Source organism: Hyla sarda, chromosome 5 (genome assembly GCF_029499605.1).
Source record: "Hyla sarda isolate aHylSar1 chromosome 5, aHylSar1.hap1, whole genome shotgun sequence".
NCBI lineage: Eukaryota > Metazoa > Chordata > Amphibia > Anura > Hylidae > Hyla > Hyla sarda.
In genome coordinates, this window is record NC_079193.1 from 48,787,647 (window position 1) to 48,805,707 (window position 18,061).

Genomic DNA, 18,061 nt, shown 5'->3' on the forward strand with positions numbered 1-18,061 from the left:
AAATATTTAGGGATTGTGGTCCCTTCGGACTTATCTCTTTTGTATCATCGTAATTTTGCCCCACTTCTTTCCCAGTTTAATACCTACCTGGACCGGTGGCAGACCAGACCCATCTCTTGGTTTGGGAGGGTGAACGCCTTAAAGATGACCCTCTTGCCTAAATTGTTGCATTTACTCCAGACAATCCCAATCACCCTATCTGCCTCATATTGGCGTACCGTGCATGGTAGGTTTGGCTCTTTTATCTGGGCCGGGGGGCGACCGAGGCTTAACCGTAGAGTGCTATTCCGTCCGAAGGGGGAGGGGGGCCTGGGCCTCCCGGACTGTCGTCTATACTATTTGGCTGCCATGCACGCCAGACTGTTGGATTTACTACACAATTCTGAATTGAAACTCTGGGTACGAGTGGCACATGATATCTACCCAGGAGAGTTGGCTGGACTGCCGTGGACATGGCCCCCGCCTCCCTCCTCCCTGCCCTCTTTATCTTTTACCTTGCGACAGACACTGACTGCCCTTTGTGACCGGAGGTTGAGGGATTCTTTGATCGACCGTAACGGACCCATGCTCCCTGTGACAGGTAACCCTGCATTCCCCCCGGGTATGTCCCCCAGGTGTCTACTGAAGGTCCCTGATGTACTCTCCTCTGCTGCGTTGCTGCCCATGGCTTCTCTTGTGCGGCACAGGTCCTCCGAAGGCAGTGGCCTTTTTATTTATACGCAGCTCCAACATTTTTATACCTCGGTTAAGCGATATGCGATATTGCATAGAGACCTGACCACATTCGAGAAGCTATGTCTAGCAACCCCGGTACCCCCACACACTATTGGTTTTCTATATCGCATTCTGCTTTCTCGCTATCATTCCGCCTTGCCTACATATTGTGCAGCATGGGAACAGGAACTGGGCTTAACACTAACCCCGGCCCAATGGGCTAAGTGTTTTCAGCTATCTCATAAATCGGTGGTAGCGTGCAAGGCTCAAGAGACGAATTATAAAGTGCTTTCCCGCTGGTACCGCACACCGGTCCAACTTCATGGTTGGTTCCCTATGGTTCCTGACTCATGCTGGCAATGTGGGGACTCGGTGGGCACCATGTCACACATATGGTGGGCATGCCCCAAATTGTCATCCTTCTGGTCCACGGTTCTTAGGGTGACTCGGGAGGTGACAAAACTAACTATCTCTAGTTCTCCGGAAGCTGCTTTACTGTCCCATCTTCCAATGTCTGCCAGTTTCTTTCAAAAATCCCTCCTTAGTTACATGCTTCAAGCAGCACGTACGGTTATTCCCCACAGGTGGAGGTCTATTGAACCTCCCACGATTAGTGAATGGCTGGCTGAAATTGCGCTCACTCAAAGAATGGAGGAATTGGTGGCCCTTACCCCTGCGGAGAATGATCACTACACGAAGACGTGGTTTGACTGGTTGACGTTCCAGTCTTCACCTGGATACGGAGCACTGTTTACCCCTGCTCCCTAGGCCCCCCCTTGAGATGCTTGTCCTCCCCCTTAGAGCATACCTTCCCCTTCCCCCTCTTCCTTCCCTTCCTTGGATGTCCCTGTGTCCTCCCCCCCCCCCCCCCCCTTATTGTTTCCAGTGTGTTTCCCCCTGTCCGTCCATGTTTCTTCCTACTTTCCCTTCTCTACACTTTTGTCTTCCTTCTCACTATGGCTGCTTTTCTTTTTTCTTCTCCCCCCCCCCCCTTTTTATTATTTCTCTTGTTTACATGGCTCTGTTCCTTCTTTCCATGTTCAGTGTATGCAGGTCTCCTATCTTGGGGATCGCGAATACTCGCCTAATTTGGCTTTTCATGCTGTTTATGCCTTCTACTTATTGAGGTGAATGTAGCCTTATGTTCTTATGGTTAATGGTTTGACACGGTCTATCACGAATGAGCAAACCGTCTCTGTGCCTCACATGCTCCACTCTTGTGGTCTTAGGTACTGTCTGCCTTATACCGTTGTACTATGACATTTTCCTTGTTCGCAGTTTCTGCACTTGCACATGTTACTTAATTCTTATGTTATTTCTGTTTTAACATTGGAAAATAAAACATTTTCAAATAAAAAAAAAAAAAAAAAAAAAAGAAAAAACATTGCACATATGTAAGTGCATACCACCCCAATGGAGGGAAAAAAGGATGCTCTCTTGGTCTCGGTCCGGACAACGTAGGGGCCTGTTGAGAATATGTTGGCTATTTGTTGAAAGTAAAAGGGATAAAACATTACATATACAGTGGGGGGAAAAAAGTATTTAGTCAGCCACCAATTGTGAAAGTTCTCCCACTTAAAAAGATGAGAGAGGCCTGTAATTTGCATCATAGGTATACCTCAACTATGAGAGACATAATGAGAAAACAAATCCATAAAATCACATGATTTTTAAAGAATTTATTTGCTAATTATGGTGGAAAATAAGTATTTGGTCACCTACAAACAGGCAAGATTTCTGGCTCTCACAGACCTGTAACTTCTCTGTCCTCCACTCGTTACCTGTATTACTGCCACCTGTTTGAACTTGCTTTCAGAATAAAAGACACCTGTCCACAACCTCAAACAGTCACACTCCAAACTCCACTATGGCCAGGACCAAAGAGCTGTCGAAGGACACCAGAAACAAAATTGTAGACCTGCACCAGGCTGGGAAGACTGAATCTGCAACAGGCAAGCAGCTTGGTGTGAAGAAATCAACTGTGGGAGCAATTATTAGAAAATGGAAGACATACAAAACCACTGATAATCTCCCTCGATCTGGGTCTCCACGCAAGAACGCACCCCATGGTGTCAAAATGATCACAAGAACTGTGAGCAAAAATCCCAGGACCATACAGGGGGACCTAGTGAATGACCTGCAGCGAGCTAGGACCAAAGTAACAAAGGCTACCATCAGTAACACACAACGCCACCAGGGACTCAAATCATGCAGTACCAGACAGTCCCCCTGCGTTTCAAGGTCCTGCGTTTCATTGCCAACAAAGGGTATATAACAAAGTATTGAGATGAACTTTTGTTATTGACCAAATACTTATTTTCCACCATAATTTGTAAATAAATTATGGTGGAAATATACCTATATATACCTATGATGAAAATTACAGGCCTCTCTCATCTTTATAAGTGGGAGAACTTGCACAATTGGTGGCTGACCATATACTTTTTTGCCCCACTGTACATATAGTATTAAAGTCACATTATAGGGACTATTAAATTAATTAGCCAGAAACAGGAACACTAAGATATCGTCAATGTACCATCACATTTCTCCATTGTCTGAAATATGACAGTGATACCCTTAAGGCCAATCTCGTGAGGATCACTTTACACAAGTCTAACCTCTCAGCCTGCGACTGGCCAGCACGGGCTGACATTTAGCCTCTCATGGCTAGACAAAACCTAATCTAATTTGTTGCCATTCATAAGGAAACTTCCCATTGTGTAATGGCCTCAGCAAACGTAATTTAGTAATTCAGAGAGATGTAGGGTGGGTGGAGAGGGGCAAGGCGCGGCTGTAATGTATGGAAACAGAATGAGAAATAATCACAATTCATCATTTAGAGTCATTAGTGACATGCCGTCGCTCATAGAAGTGCTTCCAGGAAAACGCTGTTTCCTCACTAATTCTTGTCGCTCACAGAACGCATTTCATAAAATCCTGCAATTATTTTGAATAACAAGAAGCAGACAACATTCCACAAACACTAAAAATGCACAAAACTATTACATAAGACAAAATAAGCAATTTTATCAATCAAGTGGTCCAAACTGCAGATCACAAAGTCTGCCACTTCTGTGATTACCCGCTAACATAATAAAGCTGTAGATGTTATGTAACAGACATATGTAGCTGTAAAAAGACTGAGAATCAAATACTACAACAGGAACTCTGGACATACATATTTTATATTAACCCCATATTAACTAAGTGATAGTTGGCCTTAAAAGGGAACCCTTTACCACTTTCATGCTGCCTGGACCATTTGGGGCAGTCCCTGGTGACATCCCCCTGTCTCGTCTACCTTGATTGTTCATTCTTTCACTATAGCCGAAGAGGAAAAAGTCTAACAATCAAGGCCAGAGAGGCGAGGAGAGAGACCACCCTGGTGATTTAAGGTTCAAGTAGCATAAAAGTGATGACCAATTCCTGTGGGTAGAGTCCCACACAGCGCATCCGCAGTGTATTTGATGCTGCGGATGCGCTGCCAGAAGTCACAGAATGCCTGAAGAGGGAGCCCTCTGCTGCTGTTGAGTAGCTCTGTGTTTCTGCTTCTGATTGTAGCTAGGAAATCTGCTGCTGCGAGCGGACACACAGAGCTAAAGGGAGCTCGCTCTGCCGTCGCTCTGTGACTACTGGCAATAGACCTGTGTGTCAGTGTCAAATACGCTGCGTATGCGCTGTGTGGGACCTACCGTAAAGTTGAGTTAGAAAGCACCACACCTGCCTGCAACTTATGCGTGAACAATGAAACTAATATTTTTGTCCCTGCATTCTGCAGATTTTTAACTATTTATTACTACAACCCTCCCATTCGCTCTATAATACCAAATAATAAATGATCATGTACTTATTTAATTGAATATGATATGTTAGAGGAATCCACTAGGCGCCCATTCAATATCTACCCCATTTGAGCCATGAGAATACTAACTGGTGTGGGATCATGATTGTCCTCCAGTCATCTGTCTATCTGTCTGTGACATCTTCTTACCAACAGTGCATTTGCTCCCTCTACGGTACAACATCTGTAGCAAGTACAGGGAACTTCCCAGTGAACCTGATCTCCTGCTATTAGACCTGATCGGATAACGACTGGAGGTCAGGTCATGTGACTGATTAAATCATAAGAAGTGGACTGCACCAGGAATTGCCCGGGACAATATTTTTTTTTTACCAGGATTGCACATCCAAACTAAGTACAATACGGCATATTCAGAACATTTAGCAACTGTGATACGGACTAAACAAAAAATAACACTGTTTCGACAATGGCCAATACACAAGAATTATGAAAGTAAGAAACTAAGAAGTGCACTATGAGATGTGCCACCATAAGATTCCTGTCTGGAGTAAAATGCTGTATTTCCAAGGTTCCCAGCAGCATTGGTCTATGACAAGGTTTTAGATGAGGAGCACTCTCAGGATTTTCTGTGTTTAATCAATTAAGTGGATTGTTGTATTGAACTTTCCTCAATAAAACCTTACTAATTCTACCACAAGGAAAAAAAAAATCAATTGTCTAAATTGGGTACATTGCTACTCTGGGACCTGATGAGAAAATGGAAATAAGCACTAACAAGGTCTGTTCTGTATCATTTCCAGCCAGCAGGAAACGTCTGGGAAGAGAGTTGCAGAACAAGAAGTTTCTGTACGAGTCCGGACTATCTCTATTTTATAATTGATACATATTAACTATACTTTGGTCCTCTCGGATGAAGATACAATTGACACAGTTCTCATTTACCAGCTGTGGGTAGGAATAAAAGGAGTGCACCAATTAAAACTAAATGATTATGGGCCGACCTTGTCCTCCCATACGGAAGGATTATGCAGAATATGACTTACATGTCTCCATCCCTTCATCATCATCGTCTACAGGTGGCTTGTCGTAGGACTTGTCAATCGCCGCTCGGAAGCTCTCATTGCAGCCTCGTCCTCGAATGATCCGGGGGCGTGGGCGATGGAAAGGAATGTCACCATTCAAAGTCACCTCAGCCACGGCCGTCTGCAGACTTTCTAATGAGCTGGATTTCTTCAGGCCTAATGAAGGTCCCACGTCTCTGCTGGGGGAACCTTAAAAAGGTCAAAAGAAAGAAGTTAATAGGGATTAGTTTAAGACGTGATTGACGATCATTTGAAATTCTGCAGGGAGGTCTTTTCTATTACACGCTCTTTTCGTATTTCTTTACAGCAGTTGTTTGAAGCACAAATCTATTAGTCGTGTCATTTAGAAAGAGACGCCGAATCGGCTAACGTTACCGTGATGCCTTTTTGTTGTGGCCCCTTCATAGCACATCACACACATTCCTTTAAGATATGCAAAGTGATTGATCCCGAAATTCTTTTGAGCTAAATATAACTTTTAATAAAGAGTTTAGAATTTCTTACTAAAGGCAATAGCTTGTAAATATATGGGTTATGCCATTGGCACCACTAGGTTAGCATTCACTGACAGTACTTACATGGCCCCTGGAAGCTGCTGGGAATCTTCTATAGGTTTCATCACACAGATGACTAAACAGTATAATAGAGTAGCACAAAAGATGAAGCGGAGCACTCACCAGGTTCTTATGCAGGTGTTTCTTTATTGCTTGTCAGGCAAAGCGGGGTGAGATGCAGGGGATCAGATGGACGAGACACAGGGGTATGGAGCTGGCGACAGACCATTGCGTGCCAAAGTGCTTTGTCAGACCAGAGCGCTTCGGCACGCAACGGTCGTCGCCAGCTCCATACCCCTGCATCTCGTCCATCTGCTCCCCTGTATGTCTCACCCCGCTTTGCCTAACAAGCAATAAAGAAGAACCTGCATAAGAACCTGGTGAGTGCTCCGCTTCATCTTTTTTGCTATTATGCTATTTAGCGTTTTGTCTTTTAGTTCTTTTGTGGGTTTTTTCTATAGGTGGGGGTTGGTGACAAAAAGGCTGTCATTACACCTCCCATTGGGGTTGTCACAAAACCTCTTTAGACAATTACAAGAATTCAACTAATTCATCAAGGAATTCCTTTAGGACCACTGCCCAATGACCCTTATGTCATCTGTGATGGAAGAGTCATTTAGAATAATGGAAAACTTTCCTTTACATTATTATGAATATTAGTAAATGATAACACAATATATATATATATATATATATATATATATATATATATATATATATATTCTCTATATTTTATGTGTATATAGCCTCAGCTTACAAAATTTGGTAAATCCGCTGGAATATTCCGCTCGGAAGTTGCGCTGATTTCAATGGGATTCTGGGAGAGAATAGTCATGTCTATTCTTTCTGTGGATTATACTAGGATTATGTCCATGGAAACTGAGCATTCCTGAGTGGTCATAGCGCGGGCATATTCTGTGGAAATTTTCTGACATTCCGTCATGTGCACATAGCCTAAGGACAGTGGAAACTTAGAATAATCTAGTCTTTCCCAAGCAGCATGCCTCCAGCTGTTGCGAAACTATAACTCAAAGCATGCCCAGACAGCCTAGGCTGTCCGGGCATGCTGGGAGTTATAGTTTTGCAACCGCTGAAGGCATGCTGCTTGGGAAACACTGGTCCAGACAGTACAAATAATGCACCAGTGGCTCAGGCTAATTGATAATTCTAAAAATGTACCAGTCAGATCCAAAAAAAATAAATTAATAATAATAATAATGTTACCCAGCACCTAATCCTGACCATGTACATCTACATTTTATGCCTTTATCACGTATATTATAAAAATCCCTCTTTTCATTAGCTCACAGTGTTAGAAGTCATCTCAGGGGAAAGGGGCGTGTCCCTCCCTTGTCGTGGTGGGAGGTGATTGGTGTATCTGCTCATACAGCCTTGTCCATGACTCATGGACAAGATTATGTTGCTGCAGGACTGGATAGTGTCCCAGTAGGTATTGGCACCTCTAGTGATGGGATTTTTAGAAGCAGGTTTTCTTTATTAAATATTCAAAATGTTTTAAACAACCATTTTACAAAAGGTCTTTCATTTTCAGTAACAACATATAAAAGGTTTTTGGATCTGACAGTGATAAAGCTGGGTTCACACTACAGAAGTTCCAAGTGTAATTCCACTTAGAAATAACACTTAAAGATTCTAGTGCAGCAGAGTCCCCATTGCTGTCAATGGGAATTGTAGTTTTGCAACAGCTGGAGGCATCCTGGTTGGGAAGCAGTGCTGTAGACTGCGAAGTTGGAGACTTAATAAAAGACATTCTCATAGATTGTAAGTTCTTGTGGGCAAGTATCTGCTTTTTTAAGAGTTGTATTGTAAACTGCGCTGCAGAATATGTTGGCACATATCTATTGATTCTAGGCCTCTCTACATTAATTCTGAATTTTTTTCAAATAGATCTAAAATATATTATTTTTTTAATACATATTAAAATGTCTCCACTACAAAGCCATATCCGAAAGGAGAGAATGTCTTTGGCATGCAGCTATTAACCAGCAGGGCACTCTTATGCCTTTTGCCATCATTTACTGAAAGCCCAGACATGGCTTATTAATTAGCATTGGCTTGTCAAGTGCGAGTTCAAGATGCTTTGTACAGATAGCACTGAAATGACAAGCGCTCACAGAAGATGCCAGCCTCATTACACCAACCTTCATGTCCTTAAATCAATCCTTACTTGGACAAGTTTCCGGATGAAAAACAGATGAGGATTAAAAAATAAATAAATAAATAAAAAAAAAAAGTCTGACTCATGTGAGACAAGAAATTTTACCAAAACACCGAAAAGTGTGGGTCTCTGGAACTCATATCAGATACTGACTGGTATAATGTCCCCACCACCCCCTTTCTCTTCTTCCTTGCACCCTTGTCTCCGTTAATTACGTTTCCCTTTGTTTGTATTATCTCATTTGTAACAAACCCTTTAATAATTCAATACAACTGGATCTTTAAATGGGCACTGTCAGATTCAAAAACTTTTATATGTTGTACATCTTGGCAAAACAAACTTTGTAATATACTTAATAAGAAAATGTTATTTCCTTCATTTTTTTTTTTTTTTTAAATCATGGCTTATAAAATGATGGCTTTGTCCAAACTGAAGCACAGGCATGGACGAAGTCCAGTAAGTTAGGGTGGGCTAGCACTTCTCTGTGCTCTCTCCTGTCTGATAGCACTCCTCTGTGCTCTCTCCTGTCTGATAGCACTCCTCTGTGCTCTCTCCTGTCTGATAGCACTCCTCTGTGCTCTCTCCTGTCTGATAGCACTCCTCTGTGCTCTCTCCTGTCTGATAGCACTCCTCTGTGCTCTCTCCTGTCTGATAGCACTCCTCTGTGCTCTCTCCTGTCTGATAGCACTCCTCTGTGCTCTCTCCTGTCTGATAGCACCCCTCTGTGCTCTCTCCTGTCTGATAGCACCCCTCTGTGCTCTCTCCTGTCTGATAGCACCCCTCTGTGCCCTCTCCTGTCTGATAGCACCCCTCTGTGCCCTCTCCTGTCTGATAGCACTCCTCTGTGCTCTCTCCTGTCTGATAGCACTCCTCTGTGCTCTCTCCTGTCTGATAGCACTCCTCTGTGCTCTCTCCTGTCTGATAGCACTCCTCTGTGCTCTCTCCTGACTGATAGCACTCCTCTGTGCTCTCTCCTGTCTGATAGCACTCCTCTGTGCTCTCTCCTGTCTGATAGCACTCCTCTGTGCTCTCTCCTGTCTGATAGCACTTCTCTGTGCTCTCTGCTGTCTGCTGTCTGATAGGACTCCTCTGTGCTCTCTCCTGTCTGATAGTACTCCTCTGTGCTCTTCGCTGTCTGATAGCACCCCTCTGTGATCTCTCCTGTCTGATAGCACTCCTCTGTGCTCTCTCCTGTCTGATAGCACTCCTCTGTGCTCTCTCCTGTCTGATAGCACTCCTCTGTGCTCTCTCCTGTCTGATAGCACTCCTCTGTGCTCTCTCCTGTCTGATAGCACTCCTCTGTGCTCTCTCCTGTCTGATACCAGTCTCCCTATACTTGATATGTTTGCTTGTTTGCTTGGTGGTTGGGTGACTAAAGACTGCTGCCTAGGGGTTCAAAGATAGCTGACAGTGGTATCAATTCTCCATCCAAAGTTACAAAAGGTAAAGCGGCTCTAAAGAACTAGAAAAATACTCTGCAGACCAAGAAGAAAAACATTCCTAGGCAGATGTAAGTTTTATTGTGAGCCGATACTTTTTACAGCATATGAGAACTGTACATTATCTGATAGCAAAAAAAAACAAACTGACTTTACAGCCTAATCCTCGGTGTAAGCCGATAACTTTAATGTACCATGGGAAATTCTTTCAGGCAAATATACTGCTAGAATTAGTTGCTAAATACCTTTCCACTGAATAAATATTTTACAAGTTTAATAATTGTATTAATTCTTTTATCTTTCTGCTTTCACCTGCACTTTAGCAGTTCTCTCTCATGCACAAGCAGACTATTAAATCCGATTGGAATTCATAGCAATTACCTTGCAGAAATCATCAGCCGAATCAGAGCATTTAATACTAAGTGCTACTTTGATTGGCCACTTACCCAGAGGGCAACCCAAGGTCAAATATAGTCTGATTATACAGTATTGTCAGGAATACTCTGCTGCTCAGGAGGTTAATAAAGGAAATCTAGGCTAAAACCAGCAATGCAAATGTATTCGTTTGGGGGGGAAATAGTGAAACTCACATGAAAAATGTTTTTATCCATATTTCCTCCTCTAACAAAAGTTCTACATGTATCTAAATCAAAAAGAGGCGAAGGAGACAAAAAAATAGCAAATTGTCCATAAAGTTACAGTCTCGGTCTAAGTCAGAAGTAAAGGTTTCTCATAGTAAGAAATGTACCAATTATTATTATAATATTTTTTTTTTAAGTGACCAAACTTATGGCTATACTATAGGACTTAAGGTTCACTCAAAAGTTCACTCAAACCAGCCAACTATCTAAAGTGTAAGGGGGCTCCCCAACTTTGCCTCGAAAGATGAGGAGAGAATAATATCTTTCTCCTGCTCTGGACAGTTCCTGACACAGACAGAGATGGCAGCAGAGAGCACAGTGTTTAGACCAGAAAGAACTACACAACTTCCTCTGGAGCATACAGAAGCTGATAAGTACTTGCAGTATTTTGATTTTTCAGTAGAAGCAATATCCAAATCTGTATAAACTTTCTGGCACCATTTGAAAAAAAAATAATAAAAATCCCCTCCGGAGTACCCTGTTCATGAAAAACCTGAACGCCAAACTCAAAGACTTGTATTTCCAAACATTGTAAACAAAGATCAATCTGGACATATTGGCCTGAGGTATCACTGTGTGTGTGGCCAATTTAACCCTATAAGGGCCTGTAGGCTGTCACAGAAGGTGTTAATGCTTTGGCGTATCTTAGTAGATGCTTCCAGCTGGATACGCTATCTGCGGTTTACCACCGAAGTTCACTCCAACCTTTGCTCTCAACTCTAAACATTCAGAAAGATCAGACAGCCCAAATAAACTAGAGAGAAAAATAATTAAAGGCCTATTATGCTGTCGGCCCGAGGACAGGTTTACTTTACACCGCTTATCCATCTAACAGCTTTCAACCCAAGTGTCCAAAACAAGGTTTTCACAAGTGGCCTGAATCTAAACAAAAAGGGGGAAAAATACAAAGATTTATTATGAACATCATTTTGACACCTACTTTTCTCCCCGCAGTTGTATATTTCTTTTCCATCTCTTTTCGTGGAATGTGTTAACCTCTAACCCTTTCAAATCGTAGCAAGAAATACAATTATTTTATAACTCTGAGACAGATCCTTCCATTATAAGGCATCTCCCTCCCTCAATCTGACTTGAGCTCCTTAATAAAACATTTATCTTTATCCCAAACAGGTGGCTCTGTGGTTAAAGACCTGACCTTTCCCCCCTGAACATCATAACTCACGACCCTCCGGACAGAGGATGCTTTTATCAAACCACTTATTTTACAAGGCAGGACAAATCTAATTTGTGCGAGTAAAAGAAAGGATTGTGTGGTATTAAAGGGGTTCTCCACCATAAGGTGATTTTAGTATGTACCTGGCAGACAGTAATAGACATGCTTAGGAAGGATCTGCGATTGTCTTGGGGCTAAATGGTTATGTTGTGAGATTACCATAATACTGTGGCTAGCTTTTTGTGAACTTTTATTTCCTGTTTGACTTTTCTCTTTTTGACTACAAATCTCAGAATTACATTTTCCTCCCTCCCACACATCAGCCACCCCACCCATTGAAACATAAATGAGCTGCAGACCTGTGCTTTTCAATCAGGGTGCCTACAGCTGTTGCATTAGTTGCAGATTGATCTCTCTCCCACCAAGCGATCGCTCCACCCATTGAAGCAGACAGGCTCCCTGTCATCAGCTGACTAGTGAGTCAGGTGTCGGCCGCATTGCAAGCTGGGAAAAATCTGAGACAACTGTCATTTTGTATGCTGTTAAAAATAAATATTGGGGTGAAAATCACAGAATTGTGTGAAAACCATCACACACAGGTACAGACACCATATTATGAACTACACTAACTTTACAGCCCCTGTAGCATAGTCAAATAAAAAAAATTCCTGGAACACCCCTTTAACCTAAAATATCTAAAAATCGTAGCAAAAGAATACTAGGGGAGAGCACACCAATAAAAAAAAAAAAAAAAAAAAAATCTAACGCTCCGGAATCACCGCTGGGAGATTACACTGGTCATCACAATCTGGGATCTAGTAGAAATGCAGCTGACACCTGCAGCGGGCACACAATCCAGATATAGGATCAACAAGTACAATGACAAAAGAACGATAGCATGCACTCACCGCTGGGATAGTGTCTAGAAGTCCAAAGATCCGGGATCACGGAACAGCATGCCGGGATGTGCCGAAGTGCTCAGAGGCAACGCCAGCGGCGTTGCCTCTGAGCGCTTCAGCACATCCCAGAATGCTGTTTCGTGATCCCGGACTTTTGGACTGCTAGACACTATCCCATCGGTGAGTGCATGCTATCCTTTTTTTTTGTTGTTTAACCTAACATATGCTGATCACCTTCCACGGCCTGAAACATTTACGGTGCATTTTCACTGCGGACTGGTATGCGGAAAATCAGCCGTTTAATCTAGAGAGTATATGATTATATCTTTAGAAGTATCTGTGCATTTTTTACATAAACAAATCAGGACACTGGACAGTACCCAGATGTAAGGAATATTTCCTCAACTAGGCCAAGTATTATAGTCAGCCAGGGGCACAGTGTTCCTGAATAAGACGTTTTTTCTATTGTACCAGCCTGTATATCGTTTTCCGGGACCTGCGTGCAGTTGCTGTGATGCGGCGGGGGACTGTTCCGGGACCCAGCACATGCGCTGACAAAGGTTCAGTTCTGTTTGGTGCCAAACGCCACTTACAGCAGCGCATAAATAGCGGAGATGGTAGCAATTACTGCACATCCCTTGATAAAGTCAAGCCAGACAAAACGTACGTTGGGGCAGGCATAGTAACATAGTTCATATCATAGTTCATAAGTTTGAAAAAAGACCAGAGTCCATCAAGTTCAACCTATATCCCTAATGAGTCCCTACTGAGTTGATCCAGAGGAAGGCAAAAAAAAAACTCATACTAGAGGTAAAAATTCCTTCCCGACTCCAAATATGGCTTCAGAATGAATCCCTGGATCAACCTTCTGTCCTTATAAATCTAGTATACATAACCAGCGATGTTATTACTCTCCAAAAATGCATCCAGACCTGTTTTGAACTCTATTACAGAGTTCACCCTGACCATCTCCTCAGGCAGATAATTCCACAGTCTCACTGCTCTTACAGTAAAGAATCCCCATCTGTGCTGGTGTAGAAACCTTCTTTCCTCTAGACGTAGAGGATGCCCCCTTGTTATAGATACAGTCCTGGGTATAAATAGATCATGGGAGAGATCTCTGTACTGCCACCTTATATATTTATACATAGTTATTAGGTCTCCCCTAAGCCTTCTTTTTTCTAAACTAAATACCCTAATTCTGATAATTTTTCTGGGTACTGTAGTCCTCCCATTCCTCGTATTACCTTGGTTGCTCGTCTTTGAACCCTTTCCAGTGTCAGCTTACCACATGGGTGAGTGTATGGTACAACTGTATGCGCATTTACAATAATAGAGAGTCTCGTACCACTAGGTCAGGATCAGGACTCTTGTCCCAGACCCTCAGTGCACCTTATTGCAGTTATACAGTTATTAGGTGTATACTGACCCTTTTTCTCCCCCCATGTACTTTTTTCATATGGTTAGTAAAACATACTATGTGATTTAAGGTTGTTTAGCTACGCTGCTCCTTGCTTGTTCTTAGAATTTTCAATTTCCCTGTATTTACAACATGATTTAAATAAAGTGATTATTTTTTCAGCAGCTATTGCTCTTTTTCTGTGTGTCAAACTGCCTCTATATAGGCTAATATTGCAAGATCTTTTGTAAATATAAGATCTTTAGTTGGTGCTTTTTAACGTATGTCAATGAAATTATTCTTTTAACAGCACTATTCATCTAATCTTTCTATGATGTGTCAAGGGAAGTTGTTACATTGTCAAGCGTGCAGCCTAAACTAAGTATACGCTTCTTGTATGCGAAAAATCGACCACACATTTCCGTACAAGCACATGTTTATCAATATATTACAAACGTTTTAAAGGGGTATTCCAGGAAAAAAAAACTTATTTTTTATATATATATGTCAACTGGCTCCAGAGAGTTAAACAGATTTGTAAATTACTTCTATTAAAAAATCTTAATCCTTCCAATGATTATCAGCTGCTGAAGTTGAGTTGTTATTTTTCTGTCTGGCAACAGTGCTCTCTGCTGACATCTCTTGTCTTGGGAACTGCACAGAGTAGAAGAGGTTTGCTATGGGGATTTGCTTCTAAACTGGGCGGTTCCCGAGACACGTGTCATCAGAGAGCACAAGAAAAACTCAACTTCAGAAGCTCTTAAGTACTGAGAGGATTAAGATTTTTTAATAGAAGTAATTTACAAATCTGTTTAACTTTCTGGAGCCATTTGATATATATATATATATATATATATATATATATATATATTATTATTTTTTATTTTTTTTCCCCTGGATAACCCCTTTAAGTAATTTCCATTTAATAAAAGTGCCTTTAACTTAATAAAAGTTACATTTCAAGCTGCACTTTAGTGGATGGGAAATAAAGGGTTCCAATGATCATTTATTGTCATCAACTGTTGTACATATCATCTCGATCACATAGACATAGTGGGGAGAGACTCTCCCCACTTGTTCTAGTGATCAGTTGAGATCTGAAAAAATCAGCGCCAAAACAGTCAAATCTCTTGATATGTCAAAAATCTTATGTAAGGACAGGTACACTTAGAAAGCCATACGGTAATCACTGAGCATTTGTAGTGAATGGATAAAATTTGCATAAACAGTGCGTCTTGATTATGAATACAGCGGCTATAAATTTGCATCATCCAATTTAAATAACCCTGTATATATATAAGTGCTTTCCCAACCAGGGGACCTCCAGCTGTGGCAAAACTACAACTCCCAGCAAGCCTGGACAGCCGAAGGCTGTCCAGGCATGCTGGGAGCTGTAGTTTTGCCACAGCTGGAGGCACACTGGTTTGAAAAAACACTTGTATACCATAGTACTGAGTTTTTTTATTTTTTATTTTATTTTTATTGTATTTACACATTCTACACCATATCTGCATGACTTGTGATTTGATTGCTAAAATGTTGTATATTTTCCAGGGCAGAAGATTTTCCGCATTTCCTTTTCGCATGAATGTACCCTCAGACTCCCCCTGAACACCAAGAACTAGCAGCTAGATAACATTATTTAGCTATTTCTCCAATTGATGTCAATTACATTTAAAAGGGCAAAAAGAAAACCAGCTTAGAAAGCTTTTTACTGCATGATGGGCCTCATGTACATTGCCGAATTATGTCTCTATATAACCTTAGAGATGAATGAAGCCATAATAAAGAGCCCACTTTTCTGGGAGGATACTGTACCCTCGTATGGATGATTTCTCTCATCACTGTGCTACAGATATGCAGTGTATTTTGTCAATGTTGCTGCATCTTGGCTGATCTCCTTACCGGAGCTATCTGTCTGCACAGTTACTTATGATGCCAGTCTATAGCGTCTCCTCATCTGTCAGTCTGGTCTTAAACTCTTCAATGATTGGACCCACACATAATCATTATGACCCCAATCAGACCAACGTCCTAATAATTCACTACCAGGACAATTGTCGGAGTCTGGATAACTACACAGAGAGGTGTATAGTTATGATGGAAACAGGTACATCCTCGAATCATAAATTTCCCAATAAATTTGGCTGTGGACACAAAGATGAATCCTATGAGCAGTCGTCTTCGGAGAGATCCCGAAGTCACCGGTCTTTTTTTGGGTAAACATTACAGCTTTGTACGACTGTGAAATGGGAAAAACTCAACTTAAAGGTAACACATTGGGATCCTGAGAGTTGAGCCATGGAGACAATTTTGCAGGAATGTCCATCCGGAAAACACGGACTGACGTTCCGCAAGCAGAAGGTGCCAACTGGAACATTCTGGCATTAGGACTGTATATAAAAAGGACATGGTCAAACTGAAGAGGGTACAAAGGAGGGTGACAAAGATAATTGATGGTATGGGGGGGGGGGGGGGGGGGATTACAGAACCAAGAGAAGTCATCAAGCTTGGGGTTATTTAGTTTATGTACAAATATATGAATGGACAGTACAGAGATCGTTCTAGTGATCTTTTTATACCTAGGCCGGTAACCACGACAAGGGGACATCCTCTACGTCTAGAGGAAAGAAGGTTTCACCATCATGACAGAGATTCTTCTTTACTGTAAGAGCAGTGAGACTATGGAACTCTCTGCCACATGATGTTGTGAGGTCTGACTCAATAAATAAGTTCAAGGGGAGCCTGAATGTTCTTCTAGATAGTAGTAACATAAGAGGTTATGGATAGCAGATTCATGTGGATAGAATGTTGGTCCAGGGATTTATCCCGATGCCATATCGGGGTTGGGAAGGAATTTTTCCTCTGCCATGGAGCAATTGGCATCAGCCTCAGTTTTAGGTTAAACTCGATGGACTCTTGTCTTTTTTCAACCTTAAAAACGATGTTAATGCTTGAAAATGCACAGTCTCCATAGACAGCAATGCATTTCCAAGTAGATTGAATTGACATGACAATTCTTTCAGCTGAGGCAGGAATTGTATTTTACGCATGAGATATTTCAACCACTGAAATTCCGCTGTGTGCATAGAGCAGCACCATTTCATTCAAAACAAATACATTTTGAGCAGAATTTTTTTTCGCAGGATTTCGTTCAGAAATACCATTGTGTGAGAATTGCCTTATTGGGGTTGACTGGTGAGCGTAAATTTTAAACAGTCTTGTCAGCAGGAAAACATGGTTGTGAATAAGCACATAGCTAGAGAGGGCTGGCCTTTTTCTTATTATGCAAATGAGGCACCAGTAGCCACGGGATTGTATCCCAAAATGGAAAGTGCCCAGGTAAGTCAAGCCCATACCTAACTGCCATGGGTCAAATCGGGTAGGCGGATGCAAATGGAGTAAAGGGTGGTAAAAAAAAGAGGACATGGGCTGGACTTATCTGAACGTCATCAGCAGAGCTGAGAGGGTGCATCATCAGGGTAAGTACACCGAGGCAACGGAGTGTACCGGACAAAATAAGTACCCTCTATTTTTACACTCCTGGAAGTATGCAGTTTGGTTTAAAATTGAATTGGAATACCTCCTTTAAGACTGCAGTAAAAATATATTTATAAATATTAATAAATTTATATATTTATAAATTAATCCTACTACACAATACTTAGAAAGAAATGGTTTTGCGGGCATACACTTTAAGGTAAGGTTATTTTACGTCTTTTCTGCTGAATTGCATATCTTGGAACCTATTGTAATATATGTTCTTTTGTTATTTTGATATTCAAAAATACATTATTCCTGGAATTTCTGGATTTCAGACAGAGAATCATTCAGATTTGGAAGACCTAAAAATGCCGGCAGAGCAGCAAGTGCAAATGGAGTGTATCCAATACAAGAGCGATGTTCCCACATAAGAGCGGTTTCGGCCTAATTAAAATAGCATTCCAAAGGTCAGAAGCCAAAGCGGATTAATAAATCACAGAAACTCATAATTGCAGCCGCCACATTATTTTAATTGCTCAGGAAAAAAAAAAAAAACATTATTACTCAGAAGTCATTTTTCTTCAGCTGATCATTGAAAAAAAAATGAAAGCTGTTAAATGCCATAATTTATCGGCTAATGGCGACCGCATAATTCTTCCCGTTAAGGAAAAGTTGAGGTGTAAGTTCAGGGT

At 41.6% G+C, this 18,061-nt stretch overlaps 1 protein-coding gene across 12 annotated transcripts in view; it reads right to left on the reverse strand.

Annotated features, from left to right (window-relative positions):
• Positions 1 to 18,061, reverse strand: part of PARD3 (par-3 family cell polarity regulator) — a 613,817-nt gene that overhangs the window by 226,510 nt on the left and 369,246 nt on the right. For all 12 annotated transcript variants that reach the window (XM_056519476.1, XM_056519478.1, XM_056519469.1 and 9 more), the window contains one exon: positions 5,563 to 5,790. In XM_056519476.1, the coding sequence (XP_056375451.1) occupies positions 5,563 to 5,790 (228 nt within the window). The remainder of the gene's footprint in view (positions 1 to 5,562; positions 5,791 to 18,061) is intronic.